Source organism: Lethenteron reissneri, chromosome 67 (genome assembly GCF_015708825.2).
Source record: "Lethenteron reissneri isolate LAM-NWPU_2019-01 chromosome 67, ASM1570882v1, whole genome shotgun sequence".
Classification (NCBI taxonomy): Eukaryota; Metazoa; Chordata; class Hyperoartia; order Petromyzontiformes; family Petromyzontidae; genus Lethenteron; species Lethenteron reissneri.
The window spans coordinates 1,342,808-1,361,893 of record NC_083845.1 but is presented as its reverse complement, the minus strand read 5'-3'; the positions used below and the strand labels follow the sequence as shown (position 1 = coordinate 1,361,893).

The following is a 19,086-nucleotide window of genomic DNA, read 5'->3' as shown; positions in this document are numbered from 1 at the left end:
GGGGTAGTGATAGTGGTTGGGGTAGTGATAGGAGTTGGGATAGTGGCAGGGGTAGTGACAGGGGTAGTGATAGTGGTTGGGATAGATGAGAGGGATAGTGATAGGGTAGTGTTGTATATGTCGGATAAAAATAATAAAAATTTAATGAAGATCGAAAAATGCGTAAATATTGAAAAGTATGCTAATTTATGCAATAAATTATGCTAATTTGGGAGATGCTCGTATTAATTTATGCGCATGTATGTAAATATGCAAATGTATGCAGCTATGGTAATTAGGATTAGCGTCCTTGCTCAGGATCGTATCAACAATCGGGATAATGCAATTATTCTTGCTTAAACATTTAATGATTATCTCTTAGTGTGTTTATGTCAGATCTCCAAATTCAAATCTCAACGCAGGATACAGTTCTTATAAATAAGATTGTTACACTTCTTTGTTAAGCAATTTTAATTCTAAACAAAAGCATAACAATCTGATATGCGAACTCTCATGCTTGGAATCATCCACGGTACCATCGGGGAAATTTCCCTCATTGAGCAGTACATTTAATCATCAATGATTGCGTTGTTTCACTTTGGCCACCAAACATATAATTAATTCCACCGCGTGACACGAGCATAGACGACGATAGGGAGAGTTCTTAAAACAGGCGTGCAACGATATTCATACGAAAGGCGATAAGCAAATTATTATATCCCGAAGGCAAAAGTATATTCAATAGATTCATCGGCAAGATTAGATCATTAACGAAATGTCTTGGAACAATGGTGTGCGGCGGTGTGCGTGTCCTCTTACGGGAGATTTTTTTTATCTTTGGCAAAGTTTTCATTAATTCGTGGACAAGATTCTATGAAAAAAAAAACAGGTTTAACACTATATTCTCTCTGTGAGCGTATAGATTCGTGACGAAGGTTTCAAAAGTTTAGTTCACATCGATGAATCTATTGGTAATTTATGCGATTAAAAATAAAATGAAATAAAACCAAGTAAGAAAAAAAACGACTAATGCACTTATAAACGACGTATTCTTATCACTCGATGAGCTGCGATGCCTTCACGGCCAACTGATGGTTCATGCACTTTTATAATTAGTCTTCTTATGATTGGTTCCATTGTGTGGGTGTGTTGGATTATCTCGTTGGTAAATTCTTGTAAGTGACTCAAGGTATGTTGTAGCCGTGTTCACAGTATTTCCATCGTGGTTTGATTTATTTATGGGGAGATGTTCTTTGCTTGTGTGGGCAAATCTTGCTATCGCGTGCTGCGGGAAGACAAAGGCGGTTGGGAGGCTCACATTACATCTTGATTAGGTATGACTGACTTATTTCGCCTTTAATACTTCTAGATGACCCTTGGTCTAATGCTTCATAATTATTATTTGGTTTGTGTTTATTCAAGATTTGTGATTTAGCATTATTATTACCACGTATTTCATAGGCTTTTACTAACCTTCGTTCCACTGCCTGTATCCTGGGTTTGAGCAGTTTGTTCTCGAGTTATTGTTATTATCTGATATCCCGAGGTTAGAGAATTCGTTTTGGCTTGGGAATAACCCTGACTGCCAGAATTCTTCTTTGATGCTTCGGTCAGGTCGTGTAGAAAATTATTAAAGGTAGAAATAACATTAGTATTGAATTAATAAATGAGGAGTAATGATCCACTGATGTAGATTGTAGCCTGGTTTTTAATTGGAGTTAGTGTGAGGATCGATAATGTTAGCTTAATCTTTGGTCGCTAAGTTTTGGAATTTTTGTTTAGCTAAACTAGCCCACAAAACCCGTCTGTTCGCTTTTCGCCGTTGGCTTGGTGGCTCTGCGTTTGAAGCCCGTGTTACCACACCCCCTCTCTCTGTCCTTTGTAAAGGGGGGGGGGTGTCCTTTCATTATTTTTTATGGTTCATATCTGGCTCCTTGTTGCGAGCGTGACAAGGCAGCTGCTCGAGAAGGGGGGGGGGGGGGGTCCGTTTTGTTTGCGCTCCAAGTGACCCCGCGATTGATTATATGAAAAAAAATATTTGGCAGAATTATTCTTAATATGAATTTTGTAAAAAGGGTCATATATCCAACAGTAGTGATAGTGGTTGGGGTAGTGATAGTGGTTGGGGTAGTGATAGTGGTTGGGGTAGTGATAGTGGTTGGGGTAGTGATAGTGATTGGGGTAGTGATAGTGATTGGGGTAGTGATAGTGATTGGGGTAGTGATAGTGGTTGGGGTAATGATAGTGGTTGGGGTAATGATAGTGGTTGGGGTATTGAAAGTGGTTGTGATAGTGGTTGGGGTAGTGATAGTGGTTGGGGTTATGACAGGGGTAGTGATATAGGGGTAGTGATAGTGGTTGGGGTAGTGATAGTGGTTGGGGTAATGATAGTGGTTGGGGTAGTGATAGTGGTTGGGGTATTGAAAGTGGTTGTGATAGTGGTTGGGGTAATGATAGTGGTTGGGGTAGTAATAGTGGTTGGGGTATTGAAAGTGGTTGTGATAGTGGTTGGGGTAGTGATAGTGGTTGGGGTTATGACAGGGGTAGTGATAGTGGTTGGGGTAGTGATAGTGGTTGGGGTTATGACAGGGGTAGTGATAGGGGTAGTGATAGTGGTTGAGGTAGTGATAGTGGTTGGGGTAGTGATAGTGGTTGGGGTAGTGATAGTGGTTGAGGTAGTGATAGTGACAGGGGTAGTGATAGGCCTCGGCAAAGTAAGGTAAAAGTTAAAAGGTAAATACAACGAGCCTACCTTTACCCTACCTTTTACCTTACCACAACACAATCACTCTACCCTACCTTTTACCCTTTAGCAGGTAAAATAAAAGGTAAAAAGCAACGAGCCTAGCTTTACCCTACCTTTTACCCTTACCCCATACAAATTACCCGATTACAGGGTAATTACTGGGGAACTACTACACATGAACAAGGTTTGTAACAGTAAATGCTAGATAGAGCGCTTTAATCATATAGAATACTCTCGATGATTCTAATTTTACACGCTTGTTGTCGTTGTTGTCATTGTTGTCGTTGTTGTCATCGTCGTTGTCGTATCCTCAAATCTTGTAACTCAATTTTAACCCACTTCCCAATGTAGTATCGACTGCAAACTTGGTATACTTATGTCATACTGATGACAACACTAAAAATATATATTTTAAAAAAAAATTATATGTTATGTTTCGGCTTGGCTCTAATTGTCCACGCTCAACTGACGTTGGCTGTAATTGGCCACGGCCCCTTACGTTATGGCAAGCTTCGGGGCCACTTCCTGGAGTCCTGGAGTTCTGCCATTACTAGTACATTTTATAAAAGCGTGTTTTTAATAAAGTTTGTTTTAATATTACTTATTAAATGTAGGCCATGGACTGCGCCACGGAGCTTTTAGCGGTAAACAAGGTACCGTATTTACCGGATAATACTTTGCGCTACCTTTACCCTACCGGGTAATTCTTCCGAGCTACCTTTACCCTGTTACCCTTGACCTTTCCCCTGGGCATGTCGACACCTTACCCTTTACCTTACCCTTTTACCGGTAAAAAGGATAAATTACCTTGCCGAGGCCTAGATAGTGATATGAGTTGGGGTAGTGGTTGGGGTAGTGATAGTGGTTGGGGTAGTGATAGTGGTTGGGGTAATGATAGTGGTTGGGGTAGTGACAGGGGTAGTGATAGTGGTTGGGGTATTGATAGTGGTTGGGGTAATGATAGTGGTTGGGGTAGTGACAAGGGTTGCGGTAGTGATAGGGGTTGGGGTAGGCCTGGTTTAGCTGGGGGTCAGGGTTAGGGAGTATCAGCAGCAGCAGGATGAAGACGCTGGGCTAGGGGAGAAGAGATGAGGATTGTTCTAAGGCAGGAAAGGAGGAAGCTGAAGGTCATCATAGTGGTGCAACTCTGGAGTATGGGCAGCAGGGTATGTATGCAGAGTAGAACTTAGGCGACATTATTATGGTAGAGGGATCGTATAGATTACTGGGTATGTATGCAGAGTAGAACTTAGGCGACGTTATGACTTGTACACAATGCACGGAGTGTCTGTGAGTGGTAATCAGCATCATCACTGGTCGTGATCTATCCACTGTTCAATAAAGGCTCCCTCTGTAAGCCATTGCCAACTCTCATGGTCTGGCAAGACATAAATCCATCCAGCTCTTGCACACATGCTGATTTTATCCCTGCATTCAAACTGTTAAACTAAACTATTTTGTTTGACCAGATAAGGCCGACTAAGCAATATAATTCTTTTTCAAAAGCGACCTGGCCACAAATGATAGCTCAACAAAGTTGCTTACCATGTGGAAATGTATAGCAGCCAAATACTCTAAATGCACTTTGCTTCTAAATGTGGAAGGGAAAAACCGGATGATCCGGGGCTAACATGCAAATTCCAAATATACAGCATGCGTCAGATTCAAGATCGAACCCACAACCTCCTGTAGACAAAGGGAGGTAGTTAACACCTTACTCCTACCTCATCCCCCCCCCCCCCCCAGTTACCCCTCACCATGAAGTGCACCACAGTTTTTGTACAGTAAATTACAGTGTACAATATTTGTTTTGTATTACCCATCTAGTTATTATTCTCCATATTTACGCGTGAAAATCAGTGGCGGCTCCTGCAAAATCTCTCAGGGGGGGGCAAATGTCTGGATGATTGATAAGGATAAGGTCCACCCATGCAATGGATAAATTAACAGCTTAAGCATGTAAAGGCAACTTCACTTCTTTAATATTAATGAAAAATAAAGTGACCCTTACAATACATCTTGTTTGTTTCTATACTCACTATTAAAACAAACCACTCAAGTTTTTTTTATTAAAGATTCCACTAGGTGGCAACAAATTATATTGTTGGATGAAACGTGCTTACGTATGATGACGTAAGCACGTATGATGACGTAAGCACGTTAGGGCGAGCCCTCCCGGAAGCCATAGAGAATGCATTGCAGCGCCCCCGTTCGAAAAAAAACATCTTTGAATGTAAGTCTATGGGACCACTCGGGGCGATTCTCAGCTGGAGGGAAATCGCCCAAAAAGAGGCGGTACTCCACAGAACGTAGCATGACGCTGATTGGACTATATCCAGAGGCACAGTGACGGCTAGCGTGACTCTGTGGTTGAATGACATTGGTGGTGCGTCGCCCAATCGCCCTAATGAAGAAACCGCCCCTGGTGAAAATGTCTTAGTTGTGTTGAAAAGTGTAATTTGAGTAGGTATTGGGTCGTAAAATATTTCTTAGGGACGAAACTTAGGCTGTATAATGGGACCTAATGGGAGAATACGTTTCGCTTCATGGTGTTTCACTTTACAATCAGGGTTTCAACGCTCAATTTTACGTTCTCAACCACCGGCTATCACATTTACATGTTCTGTTCTGATGACCCCAATTTAATGAGCCTATTTCTTGGTAGCTCTTCTTTATCTTGTAACCCACATATTGTATTCACTTTCAGCCAACAGCATGGCCACGGAGAAGTTCACGGAGCCAGGATTTTCCAGTAGCTGCTTTTCACATCAAACCTCGTATATGAAATGTACCGGATGGTGCATGCAGGAAGATACAACTGCTGCAAGGTTTGGACAAGACGTGCCTCCTTATCCGGCAGTGGACGCGACTACGCAAACTGATAGAGGACCTATGGAAATGTCTGCCGTCGACAGTGATATGCTCACATCCAAAGGTATTACAGATGAGGGTCCTTTTTAAAATTGGTTGAAATGAGACACAAGACCCCTGCATTATTGTTGCTGAGGTTAATTTAATGAACCAGCGAAGGAAATTATTTTCAATCTCCCTCTATTATGCACCAATTGTTTTGCTTATTACTGTGACTGGCAAATGCAGGCAAACCTCGCTTAGCGCTGTTTTGTCCTGGAGAAATGTTTTACTAAAAACCAATACAATCAAAGAATGCAAAGCCCTTTCGAGAACACGTAGCAGCAGCGGGAGCACTGGCCATCACTTGCTCAGCCAATGAGAACAACGCACGCACTGAGCCAATCAGCACCAAACCGCCCACAATTTCATCAAAGTTCGTGGTCACGATTGGATTTGTTTGGCCAGCCGAGAGCTCAACACGAGACCAAGATAGAGCCCCAGGCTTTACCTAAAAAAAAACCTCACTATGGAGATTTAGACTGAGGGCATCGCAAAGACCCAAACTGGCAGCGCAGCAGCTCCAACCTCATCTCCCACCGCTGTCTTGCAGCAGCACAGTATGTAATACTTCCTGATATTAGAATACATTTTTTTTACCAATGAAATTATGTTTACCATCTGTGTTATTATGAGTGTTTTTACTGATACCCCAATGAAGCCCTTGTATATTGCTCATGGGAAAGAAATAACGCTTTCAGGAACGCATCCCCATATCGTCTTGCACGCGTTTCCCCCACTCATGTGGTGGTGTCCGCTGGCCTTGCCAACCTCCATGATCATCATAAAGGTTTTGGGTTTAGATCTAAATTTAAAAAACTTTATTACGAATAATATTGGTCACGAAAATCTACGTGTTCTCCATGCTGCCCTGCCCTGCGCCATCTCTCTTTCCGCTCCTCGGGCCACCATGTCTGATCGCACCACATTGCTCCAAACCCCCCACCTCTTCTTCTGCCTTCCTCTTGATTTTTTTTCCTTCCACTTCCATCATGGGCACCTTCTGACCCACATCATTTCTCTGTTTGTCGCTCCACATGACCGAACCACACCAGCATCTTCTCTCTCATTTTCTCTGTGACTTCTACCACCTTGAGTCTTCCTCTCACTTCTTCATTTCTCACCATGTCCTTCCCCATATATACAATGGCATAATGACCCCTTTTAGCGCCGATTTGTTTATTGCTCACTTCCCCAGGAACAATGCATCTTGAGCACTAAGTGAGGTCTGCTTGTGTGTCCTCCTACCTACCCATCTTCCCGCATACACTTTTGTTTCCACGAATGATACAAAATCTCTCCACAAATTGCTGACGTAATTAGTTTTGCAGGCGAAAACAGCGTTGGTGGCATTACCTGAGTATCACCTTTTAGGTGACCTTGCTTAGACTATACATTTGTTTCTTTTTGTATTATCTGCCAGAGGACAGTGCACTGCCTCTAACATCTCCTTCCATAGCCCCTCCCTCTTCTCACTCACGCACTTCGTCTGGCATGGGAAGCACTGGCTCAGGCTGAGTGTTCTCTGCCTGCCGGTGGGCGAGGGTGGCCTGGGTCTGGTGGACGTCGCCGCCAGGGTCATGAGCTTCAGGCTCATGGCCGTCAGGCGGCTGCTGTACAACCGGGAGGAGCTACCCTGGAAGTCACCGGCCCTCGCCCTGCTGAGGAATGCAGGGGGGTACCTGGGGTACCGAAAGGAGCTTTTCCTGATGAACCTGAGCCTGGTCGACTTTACAAGGCTGCCAGGTTATCACCAGAACCTCTTGGACGAGTGGCGGAGCTTCGAGTGGAGCAGAATGCGCGCGCCCTACGATCTCGCACAGTTCCTGAACGAACGCTTGTTCTGCAATGGCCTCTTCCAGGGGATCAGAGGAGAGAGGACCCTGGCTCTACGCCTCACATCAGCAGGGCTGCAGACAGTCTTCGACCTCGTGCAAGCCCACCAGCACAAGTGGAAGACCATAGCTGAGATCGCCAGGACCGCAGGACTCCGCTCCATGCTGGCCAGGTAGAAGCTGCTGCAGGACGTGCTCTGCGCCATGAAGGAGCTGCGCCTGAAGATGGAGGTGCCGGGGAACAGTGGCGGCCCTCCCCCTCCCTCCTCCTCCTTCCCAGAGTTGTGCTTCTCCTGCGCGCAGCCCCCTGGCCACAGCGACTCCGGCAAGCTACTGAAACTCTGAAGCTGCAGGAACGTGCCGCTGAAGAGTGCCCTGAACAAAACGCTCTACACATGCTGTGTCAAGGCGCTGCATTCCCGGGACCTGGCCGACCTACCGGACACAAAATGGAGAGACCATTTCTCTCCCCTCATTGCGGCCGCCCCCCAGTGGAAACAAATGTACAAGTCTCCCATAGACAAACGGTGCGGTGACCTCCAGAGGAGATTGGCACACTGCACATTGCCATTGGCCATGTGGCTCAGCCGAATCTCGCTGGGAGTAACAGACTTGTGCATTTTCAACCGTACCAGGGAGGATCTGCCGCACCAGTGCTTACGCATCTTCCTCGAACGCTGAGGGGCCGGAAAAGCCATCTGTACCAGTGTGGACGGCACCCTCATGTTCACCATCTGAAGTGCTCGCTCGTCGCCGTGGCATGTGCGATGACCACCACCACGTAACTTTTGAGTTGTACACGGTGCATTTAGCGCCACAGTACCTGGATTTATATTGTTATTTGTTTACTGGTGACTGTATTTCGTTTCGACTGTATTTAGTATCGGAATCGCCTCCAGTGCTGTTGCTGCTGGCGGCAATAAAAGTTGTTAAAAAAGTCAACTCTCTACTCTTCCTTTCCAATCTTCTCTCTCTCTACCCCTCCTTCCCATGCCCAATCCCATTCCTTCTCCCTCCTTACTCTCCTCCACTGGAGTCAATTTCCCCTTTACATTGAGCAGCACTGCCCATAGACTCAATACTGCCACACATAGACATAGCACTACCCACAGACCCATAAATGCACCATAGACTTAATGCTGCCCATAGACTCAATGCTGCTCATAGACTGGTGCCGGGACTTGTGAAGTCACGGCCGGTAATGTTGTCATTGCGGGCAGCCCGGTGTAACAGGCTGTAGTATACCCACAGGCCGTAGTACACCCGGGGTTAAAACGGCCTAGGCTAGATTATACCCGGGTATATTATGGCCTAGGCCAATTTATACTCTTGGGTATTCATCTTCTTGGTTCTTTCGGTAAAGTCACGTAGAAGGGAAGTAATAAAATAATAAAAATAAAACATAATAAAACAATTCTCACGACGTTTCGGCCACAACGCAAGCAGCCATCCTCAGGTGACCGAAACGTCGTGAGAATTGTTTTATTATGTTTTATTTTTATTATTTTATTACTTCCCTTCTACGTGACTTTACCGAAAGAACCAAGAAGATGAATCCCTGCAGTCACGAAAGCTTTAAATCGAAACTCTTGGGTATATTATGGCCTAGGCCAAATTATGCCCCTCTAGGCCAAATCATACCCCCATGATAGTAAGTGTTGAGTGGTAAACACATGAATTACTAATTTTTACAACATTTTATTTAAAACTGTAAACACATAGACTTTGATTGCTTCAACCAGAAAAACTTTAATAATAACCATAACCCTAAAAATGCTTCAATTGATCAAATTGAGATTCTTCCATTTATATGCTTTTTAGATATCGATTGAAGTTCGTTGTCGGCTGTTCTCTGTATGGATAATTGTCTTCGAACTTTCACATGGGGCATATTCTGGCCTGGAGGGGTATGGTCTGGCCCAGTCTAGTTTAAACCCCGGGTATAGTTTAGCCTAGGACACTTTATCCCCTTGGGTATACTCTGGCCTGGGCCAAACTATACCCAGGTTTAATCGGGACAGGGGTTATTTTAGCCTGTTACACCTGGTTGCAGGCTGCAGTACCAACACTAGAGGTGGTTGGGTGAGTGCTGGTTAGCGCGAAGGCACCGCGAGGAGTGTGCGGTGCCAGCTCCCAGTGAGGGAGCGAGAGTGAGCGTCAGCCAGCCAGGGTTACTCTGGGGCATGATACTTTGGCTGACCTGTTGTCACGTGACCAGACGATACTGGAGGGGGGGCACCGGTGGACGGGGGCCGAGGGGCGGTCACGTGGTCCCTGAGAGCTCTCGGGAACATTCGAGAAGGGGCCCGAGGAGCCTGGAAGGTAGGTGGGGCTAAGGGGGGAGCCAGCCCCAGCCCGGGAGCATATAATGAGAGCTCCGTGAGGAGCTCGGGGTTCTTCAAGTGTTGGTGTTCGAAGATCCACGTCGGGGAGAAGAAGCCTCTAGCCACGCGGTCCAGGACCCAGCTTGTGGTCCGGACCGGGACAGTGAATCATGTCTAGTTCTGCCGTAGCGTGGTTTAGATGGGCATTCGAGACCCGAGCGTAGGTTGTGTTATATTCGTGCTGTTGTGTTGAATAAATAGTGTTGCTCCCAAGTTAACGTCTGTGACTCAGTTGGACTCACTATAGACTCAACACTGCCCATAGACTCAACCCTCCCTATAGACTCAACACTACCCAAACACACCACTTCCCATATTCAACACTGCCCATACTCAACACTGCTCATAGACTCAACACTACCCATAATCAATCAATCTGTATTTTGTGTGCCAATATCTCCCTCAATAAAGTAGGCATCAATGCGCATTACAGTCACCAGGTTGTACATAAAGCAGTCCCCCTCTTTAACCTCCTTCCATTCCTCTCTCAAAGCCTCACTTCCTCTCCATCACCCTTCCTCTTCCCTTGCCCCTCCATTCCATCCCGCACCTCCCCTATAGCCCTTTCGTGATCCATAAGTACCCCTCTATCGGTGTCACTCATTCCTCAATCATTGCCAATTACATAATTCCTTTCTTGTGTCATCGTTTTGTAAGATACATCAAGCGCCCTGAGTGAAGGTACTTTATATTTACATAATCAACCCTCTATCCTCGAGGGTTACCCTCTTGAAAACGCTCGCGAATGCAAAATTCTTGGTTGCAGAAATCTTGTTTCTGCTACGAGTGAACATAGGGGGGAAATGGTAAATGTTTAATTCCAATGACTACAATAAATAATGAATACGTTAAAGAGAACGTGTTTTTATATTACCTTTTAACGATGGTGATTTAACTACGATGGAGGAGGTGGTGAGGAATTCAGGATGACTCCACGGGAGATGCAGGTGTTTGATAACAACGCCACACATTTGTTATCATTTTAGCACTCTGGGCAGTGCTCGCCACAATACATTCCTCGATTTGCATTCACCTTTTTGACCTCAAAGTCGACTTTTTTTTTTACCAAAGTGTATGAACGAGTTGGCTGTAAGTACGCGTAAAGTAAAAATGCACAAGTGCGAGTTCGGAGCAGGAATACTACAAGACTTAAAGACAAAAGGGGCAACCAATGCAGCGTGCCTAATCTTCGCAGCAGACCATTTCAAATGTAGTAACATTCTGCACGCACCTCCACGGTGTTGGTGATGTGGCACTGTACACTCGCGAATACCGGAGTCCAGCGGGTGTCGCGAATAGGACATCGGTGTGCATTTAGTAACTCACAAATAGGAGAGTCCAGAACTCGCGTGTAGCGAGTTAGCTGTAATCAGATTGGATTATTTACATTTATTTACATCAGCACATGATGTTGATAACAAGAAACATAAACAAATCGTGAATAACATGGCGTATTCAGTCGTATAAGCTACCCAGCTACTTTTACATTTGGTGATTTTAATACTAACGTTAAGCACCAGTTAGTTCATGTGTTGACACAAAGTTGCTGGTAAATTTAATGAAATGTAATAATGAAGTTATAAACTTGCTGTAGCTTCAAAATAATGCAATGCATTGATTTATATATAATGACACGTGCAATTTCTTCTTTGCAATAAAGGGGAAAATAATTTGTAGGTAATGTTTTGACCAATATCACAAAAGTGTTTCATATTTTTTTCAGTTGCGGAGGTGTTTACTGTATGGAAACAAGAACTGACAAAGACCTGGGAGAATTCTCTATTTGCAAAAATGAAAACAATTGAAGGCAACATTAAAGAGACAAATGAAACAATGATCAGGGAAATTAAGGTGATTTCAGAGCAGCTGGAGGTCTTAAAGGAAGGTGTGCCTATATGTCAAAATTGTGCAAATGTTAATGTAAGTGGCCAACCTTCAGCAGAGTTACTTGTACCACCCAAAGATAGAATTGTATTGAGCAACCAACTGACCCCACAGCCAGAGTCGCAGATTTTGAAGACAACACCAACTTCGGACGTGTTCACCGCCTTCAGCGAAAATGGACCAGACCAAACCGCGATGGACACCTCTGACGATTCAGCGCCAGTCGAGGAAGAATCGGCATTTCATTACTCCCCCGTGCCAAAGAGCAAGTTGTCAACGTGCCATTTGGAAAATGTGGAAACGTATGCAGCTTTGTTCAGTGGAGCGCCAGGTGCAGGAAAGGTCTCGCCCATTACTGAAGCGACCGCAGCAGAGGCTGCTGCTGGAGATGTGTTAGGAACGTTAGAAAATCGACAGAAAACAAGGGAGCGCAAGCAAAAGAGCCCCACTAAAAAGAAGGGCACCGTACATTATCACATGCGTGACCACAAACATGGCTCTACGGAATCTGCCTTATGCAAGAAAATGAAACCCATGCATATCCGAAAACGGCAGAGCTCAGCGAAGAAAGTAAAATCCACGGGTGGAGATGCTGTGATCAGTGAGTATCCTTCCGTAGTCAACAGGAAGACAAGAATAATAAGAAGCATGTGCCATGAAAGACTTTGACAGCATTACCACTGAGAACCCGAGTGTCAAACAAGATTGCAAGAAAATGTTCCTAAAACCAAGGGCACGTGTCATGTACGTTTGTTGAACTTCTTTTGCACCATATGTGGCTAACCGTGATAATTGGAGGTGCAGTGTCAGGTCCATTCCATAAGCTGAGCACCGTGATAATCTTCGTAATCATCTTCTTCTCCATCCCGTCCCTCCTCTATAGCCCTTTCATGATTTCTCAGCACCCTCTGTTAGGTTACTCATTTCTCACTGTCACTCATTCCTCAGCGATTAAAAACGAAGGACTCAAGGGTGCTGTGGTGGCTAGGAGATGTTAACTCCCTCGCCTGGTGTACAGGAGGTCGTGGCTTCAATACCAACCTCGACGCCTGCTGTGTATTTGGAGTCTGCGTCTCTCTCCCCTCGTGATCATGTGGATTTTTCTCCGAGTCCATCAGTTTTCCCCTCCACGTTTACAATTAACGTCACCCGTGTAGAGTTTTTGGCTGTTATAAATATACACATGATAAGACACTAAATTGGGCTATAATTTGTGGTCAAGTCATTTTTGAAAAAGAGCTACATAGCTCAGTGGGCCTTATCTGGTAGAATAAAAAAAAAACTTTTTATATATATAGTTTAGTTTCAATCCTTGCACTGCCCCTGCCAACTACGTAATTTCATTGTCATTATGCAAGCTACATCAAGAGCCCTGAGTGAAGGTATGTTGAGTAATAGCACTGGCTGCGGCCGAAAAGTGGTACTGACAGCATATGGCAGTACCCACGTCAGCAGGCAACAGTATATACGGGGAGAAAGACAACTAAGGGCAAGCTCAGGAAGGGGTATATCTAGAAGCCCCGGGAACCTGCTAGTAGGTTCCAAAAGGGGGGTGTGGCCAGAGCGGAGCAAAGCCACACCGGGAGCATAAGAGGGAACCCTGAGCGGGAGCTCGGGGCTGTTGCTGAAAGTGGATCCCCTCGCTGTGCTACTGTTCGTCACCATCGTCGCCGCCGTCTTCACCATCACAGGGCGCCGATAGCTAGACAGCCTGCCAACTGTACTAGCTAGATAGTGCCGCCGACAGTAGACGGCTGTGTGTAATATATAAAAAGTGTGCACCCACGTAGGGTGCGTGTAGTCCCCTTTGTGTGCTAGAATAAAGAAGGTACCTCAAATTATTCCTGTCTCCGAACTGCGTCATTACATATATTAGATTCGGTAGAAACTCGGTGTTCCACCGACATTCCAACTTCAGCCAAATTTGTGCTTTGTATCAGGGTAATAATTATAATCGGAGTTAAAGGGGGCATGGGCACTGAAAATAAAACCAAGATTTTTAGATGCCTCATCTAAATGTGTAATATAGGCATTCCATGAAACGTCTAAAAGTGTCATTCCAAGAAAATGTATGGTCTTACTGTGGATGAGAATATATGTTTAAATATTTTAGAACGAACTGTTGAATTGCCAGCCTTATGTGATATTTTAATTCACCGAGTTGAACGTGATTGGATTTTTGTGACCCCCAATCAAGCTTTCCGTGGGAATTTATGCACGGACCTCCACATACCTCTGATTATTCGTAATTTCAGCTTTATCCTTTAACTTCCCTAATTTCCCTAATAATGGCGCCTGCGTGCTCGAGCCCATTTTGTCATGCTAAATTATGCCGTCCCGTCCCTCCTCGACCTGTCTCGTCGATACGTGGGTGTGTGTGTGGGGGATGCGTTTCAACCGCGGTGGCCGAATGCCCCTCGCCGCGACCATGCAATCTTAATGCCGGTCACAGCGCCGCGGTGCGAAGTAGCATCGGGGGAGGTCGTCCAATTCCCTGGTTGCCGGAAACCGTGAAGGTTAATCCCGATAAGGGCTTCTCGGATTAAAACCGGTCGGCCAGGTGACTTCCCCTCGGAGCTCTATGGGGGGGGGGGGGGGGGGGAAATGCGTGCGGGTGTGTTTATGTAAGGTGAGGTGAGGGGGACGTGGGGGTCGGCTCCGTCACTTGGTGGTGGCGAGGTCAGGGTGGGGCGCCCGCTGAATGGCTTCGTGGCGGCGGCATCACATAGCCCCCCGAGGTGCTGGTCCCCGTCTCAGGTTGACTGGAGCACCTTGCTTGGGCCGCGCTCACGAGGAAATGCTGCGGGGTCCGAGGGGTCCGTCCGGACCTCGTGGCTGGTCTCAGGGTGGGTGGCTCCGTCCTCTGTAGCTCCTGCGGTGGCCTTCTCCTCCACTCCAACGGCTCTCCCTGTCTCTCGGTACCTGCGGGCTGGGGTACAAACTCGGAATCAGAAGGGTTTAGGGGCTGTCATCCCCGCCGTCCCCTGGCGGGGCCGGAACGCCTCGGGGCTGGGGGTCTGGCGGGGCCCATGTAGTGCGCGAGGCCCTCGAGCCCGGGTGGTGTGGGGGTCCCGTGGGTTCGCGGTTCTCCGGCGGCGGGGATCTCCTCCGCCGGGGCTGCCCTCCATGGTTTTAAATGGCGGACGTTGACCACCGTTTCGCGTCCCCTCTCTCCACCTTGGATCAATACCGTCCAGGGGGAGATCTGCCGCACCACGGTCCATGGTCCCCGCCAGTAGGTCGTCAGCTTCCCCACCTGTCCGGTCCCGACGTGAGGGGTGTGTAGCCACACCTTTTTGCCTGTCGAGAAGAGGGGGGGCTCCACGCGGGGTCGGGTGCTCTGCTCTTGTCGCCGATGCGCGGCCTCTCCCTGCGGGTAGGCCCGGTCCCGGGCCCCTCGTAGGGTCTCCATCAGGTGCTCAACGGGGCGGCTCCCTTCCTCCGTTTGGGGTGGGGGGACGCCGAACAGCAGATCTGCGGGTAAACGAGACTCACGACCAAACATCATTAGGAACGGGGTTTGTCCCGTCGATGTTTGCACAGTGGTGGTGTAGGCGAACAGGGCGTAGGGGAGGAGTTCGTCCCAATCCCGTTGATTGGCGTCCACCATATGTTTGAGCTTCCCTGCTAAGGTCTGATTCATGCGCTCCACCATACCGTTCGCTTGGGGGTGGTAGGCTGTGGTTCGGTCCTTCTGGATTCCGAACTCTCGGCATAGCGCTTGAAACAACTCGGCCTCGAACTCGCTACCCTGGTCGGTGAGGACTCGTTCTGGGATCCCATGCTTAAGTACGTACTGCTCCACGAATGCCCGGGCCACCACCAGGGCCGTTTTGTCAGGTATGGCCACTGCCACGGGGTAGCGGGTGAAATAATCCACCGCTACGAGAATATACCGGTTGCCTCGATGGGATCGTGGGAATGGCCCCTGTAGGTCGATCCCGACCAGCTGGTTCGTGCGGCTGACGCGGAACGGCCTTAGGGGTACCTGATATCGTGCCGGTTTTGGCCCGCACTGCTGACAGGCGTGGCAGCCCTGTACCCAGGCGGCCACGTCTTGTGCCAATTTGGGCCAGAGATACTGGCGACGCAGGGTCTCTCGAGTGCGTTGTTCCCCGTCATGGCCCCCGAGCGGGTGGTCATGCACCAGCCGTAGCAGCTGGGGTCGCACCTGGGCAGGAACACAGATGCACCCCGGCTGGCCGGCCTCGGTTAACTCCCGTACCACCCCGTTCTGCAATCACAACCGTCCATACAAACCGCTCCAGGGTCCTGGTAGGGCGCTCTTTTCCTCCCGTAGTGCCGCCTCCACCGCCGCCAGATCCGGATCCCGCTGCTGGGTCTGTCTCAGCTGCTCGTCGTTCAGGCCCGGGAAGGCACAGCCGACGTCCTGGATCCGTCCGATCAGGGTGGGGTGATCCTTCGGGTCCCGAGCCGTGGGTCCCGCGCTTGCCGGGCGGTCGACGGGATCCTCGGTGCCACCTGTGAGGGTCTCTGTGGCGCACACTGCACTCTCTCTCGCTGGTGGGGAAGGTCAGTGGCCGCGGCCTCTCGGGGGTCCGTTGCCTGCCGGCAGCGTCCCCCCGTGAAACACGGGCAGGCCTCCTCCGCCCTTGTCTCGGCGTACACCGTGGGCCGCCTCGACAAGGCGTCCGCGTTTGCATGCGTCCGGCCAGCCCGATACTCGATTTGCAGGTTGTACTCCTGCAACTGCGCCAGCCACCGGGCCATCTGCCCCCGCGGCTCCTTGAATGTAAGAAGAAACTGCAAAGCATAATGGTCAGTGCGTACGCGACATTTTCTGCCGTACAAATACGGCCGGAACTGCTTACATGCGAAAATCACGGCGTACAACTCTTGGCAGTTCACGCAATAGTTCAGCTCGGCCCCACTCAAGGTCCGGCTGGCGTACGCGATGACTCGTTCCGTCCCATCCTGTACCTGTGACAACACCGCGCCCAGCCCGCTGCTGCAGGCGTCAGTGTCCAAAATAAAATCGGTGGTAAAATCGGGGAAAGCGAGGGTGGGGGCGTGGGTGAGGTGGTCTTTGAGAGTTGTGAAGGCCGTCTGGCAGGCCCCCGTCCACTGATAGGGGTGCTTAGGGGAAGTGAGTTGGGTGAGGAGGCGTGCAATCTCGCTGAATCCCTTTACAAATCGACGATAATAGGTGGCGAGCCCCAAAAATGATCTGATCTCCGTCAGATTCCTTGGCCATGGCCACTCCACTACGGCGCGTACCTTCTCCGGATCGGTGCGTACGCCTGCCTCGCTGACGCGATGTCCGAGGTACCCCACCTCGCGTTGTGCGATGTAACACTTACGCGGCTTGAGCTTGAGATGAGCTGCTCGCAGTCGCTGGAACACCTCCCGTAACCTGGACCAGTGCTCAGACAGAGATCTACTGAACACTATCACATCATCCAGGTAAATCAGGCACTGTTCCCATTGCAAGCCCTGCATCACCAACTCCATCAGCCGCTGGAACGTCGCAGGCGCATTGGTGAGTCCGAACGGGAGTACTCGAAACTCGAATAGTCCCATCGGGGTGGTGAATGCGGTTTTCGGCCGATCTTCCTCCGTCATCTCCACCTGCCAATACCCAGACGCGAGATCGAGGGTGGAGAAATGTCGCGCTCCGGTGAGGTTGTCAAAAGTGTCGTCGATGCGGGGTATGGGGAAGGCGTCGCCGAGCGTGACTGCGTTCAATTTACGGTAATCGGCGCAGAACCGGGTTGACCCATCCTTTTTCGTTACTAGTACCACCGGGGCTGACCAGGGCTCGCCGAGAGCTGAATTATGTTATCGCGAAGCATGTCCCCAACCGCCTCTTTGATCTGGGTGCGTTCGGGTGCGCCCACTCGGTACGCAGGGAGTTTGATGGGTCGGGCTGCACCGGTGTCAATTTGGTGCTTAACAAGGTCGGTCCAACCCACGTCCGAGTCGTGTTCACTGAACACGTCGGCATACTCCTGCGGTAACTCTCGCAGCCGATCAGCCTCTCCCTTAGGTAAATCTGCCCATGGTACATGTAACGTGTCGAGCAGGGGAACGACCTCGGCTTGGGGAGTCGGGCCGACTCGCCAGGCCAGGTCCTGGTCACCCTCGGGACGACCGGTGTCCTCAGCCCAGAGGGCGAACACCGAGTCGTCAGAGTGCCGTGCGTGCAGGGGGTGTACGGTGGCTATCGGGGTGCGCCGTCGCAGCATCGCCGGGGTACTGTGAGGGTTAAACATCCACATAAACAATCGGTCCCCATCTGCGTTTACCAATGTGGCGGATCCCACGACCCCATACCGTTTTGCCAACTCCGGGTGAGGAGTTAGCATTTCCTCCCCTGATGGTCGGAGCGCGGGGTCGGTGGGGGATGTTGCCATCGGCACCAGCATCTCGGTCAGCGGCTCGATGGTGACTGCCGTCGCCAGGATAGCGGTCACAGGTGCGAAGCGGGGGCGCGTCGGTTCTCGTCCCAGGAACGGAATCCGCTCGCCGCTGCTCTCCATGGTGGCGCATCGCTGGCGGGGTTGCACGTTGAGTCCCAGCTTTTCTAGGAGGTCGGTACCTGCAATACACTCGTGACACAACACACTCGACACGTAGAACTCCTGGGTGCACATCTGGCTGCCTATGCGGACCTCTAGGGTGGCTCTCCCCAGTAGCCTCATTCTGGCTCCGCTCGCCGTGTGCAGTGCGCGGTCCGGGGCCTGCAGGCGGCTCACATCGACCCCGATCATGCTGCAGTGCGCCGTGCTCACGAGTGAGGCCACCGCCCCCGTGTCCAGCAGGATTCGGGTACGCTTTCCGTTTACCTTCCCTTCCACCAGCGACGTGGCTCCCGTAATCCCCGCCACCAGCTCCCGTAGCCAGTCGCCAGGAGTCACCGTTTTCGTGGGCGTTGTTGCTGGGACCTCTGTGGAGATCACTCGCTCGCCATTATCACTACAGCTTGTTTGTGTCGGGGCTATGTCGATTTCATCCCCTGGTGGTCCCCTCTCTAGGGGTGCCTTAGTGTTTGACCTATGCATCTGCCTCGCACGGGCGAGCTGAGGGCAGTCTCTCCTGAGATGCCCTCGACGGTCACACACATAACACGTCCGGGGAGGGGTGGCGGCTCCGTAGTGGGCCCCCTGCCCGCTCCCTCTCCCTGTACACAGTTGTTCCAACTCGGACTCTAATTGGGATACTTTCCCGGCCAGCCCCCCTACTGTGGAGTGTAGTTAACCCATTTTGTCGTCTACTTGGGTTACCCTCACCTACTTGGGTTATCTTACCGTCCATTTGGTTTACCCGGCCAGCAATATCTCCCGTGCCGGTCTGTAGCCCGGCTACCCACCCCGGGGTTGTCTCGCAG

The 19,086-nt window shown here is 49.3% G+C and overlaps 1 protein-coding gene across 9 annotated transcripts in view; it reads left to right on the top strand.

The window, feature by feature from the left end:
• Nucleotides 1–13,783, top strand: part of LOC133360194 (uncharacterized) — a 51,349-nt gene extending 37,566 nt beyond the window's left edge. For 4 of the 9 annotated variants that reach the window (XM_061578810.1, XM_061578809.1, XM_061578806.1 and 1 more), the window contains 2 exons: nucleotides 5,433–5,660; nucleotides 11,578–13,767. In XM_061578810.1, the coding sequence (XP_061434794.1) occupies nucleotides 5,433–5,660; nucleotides 11,578–12,407 (1,058 nt within the window). In that variant the 3' untranslated portion in view covers nucleotides 12,408–13,767. Of the gene's footprint in view, nucleotides 1–5,432; nucleotides 5,661–7,094; nucleotides 7,454–11,577 lie in introns of those variants that run through there. The other 5 variants (XM_061578814.1, XM_061578812.1, XM_061578811.1 and 2 more) reach the window with 2 other exon arrangements.
• Nucleotides 13,784–19,086: the final 5,303 nt, after the last annotated feature.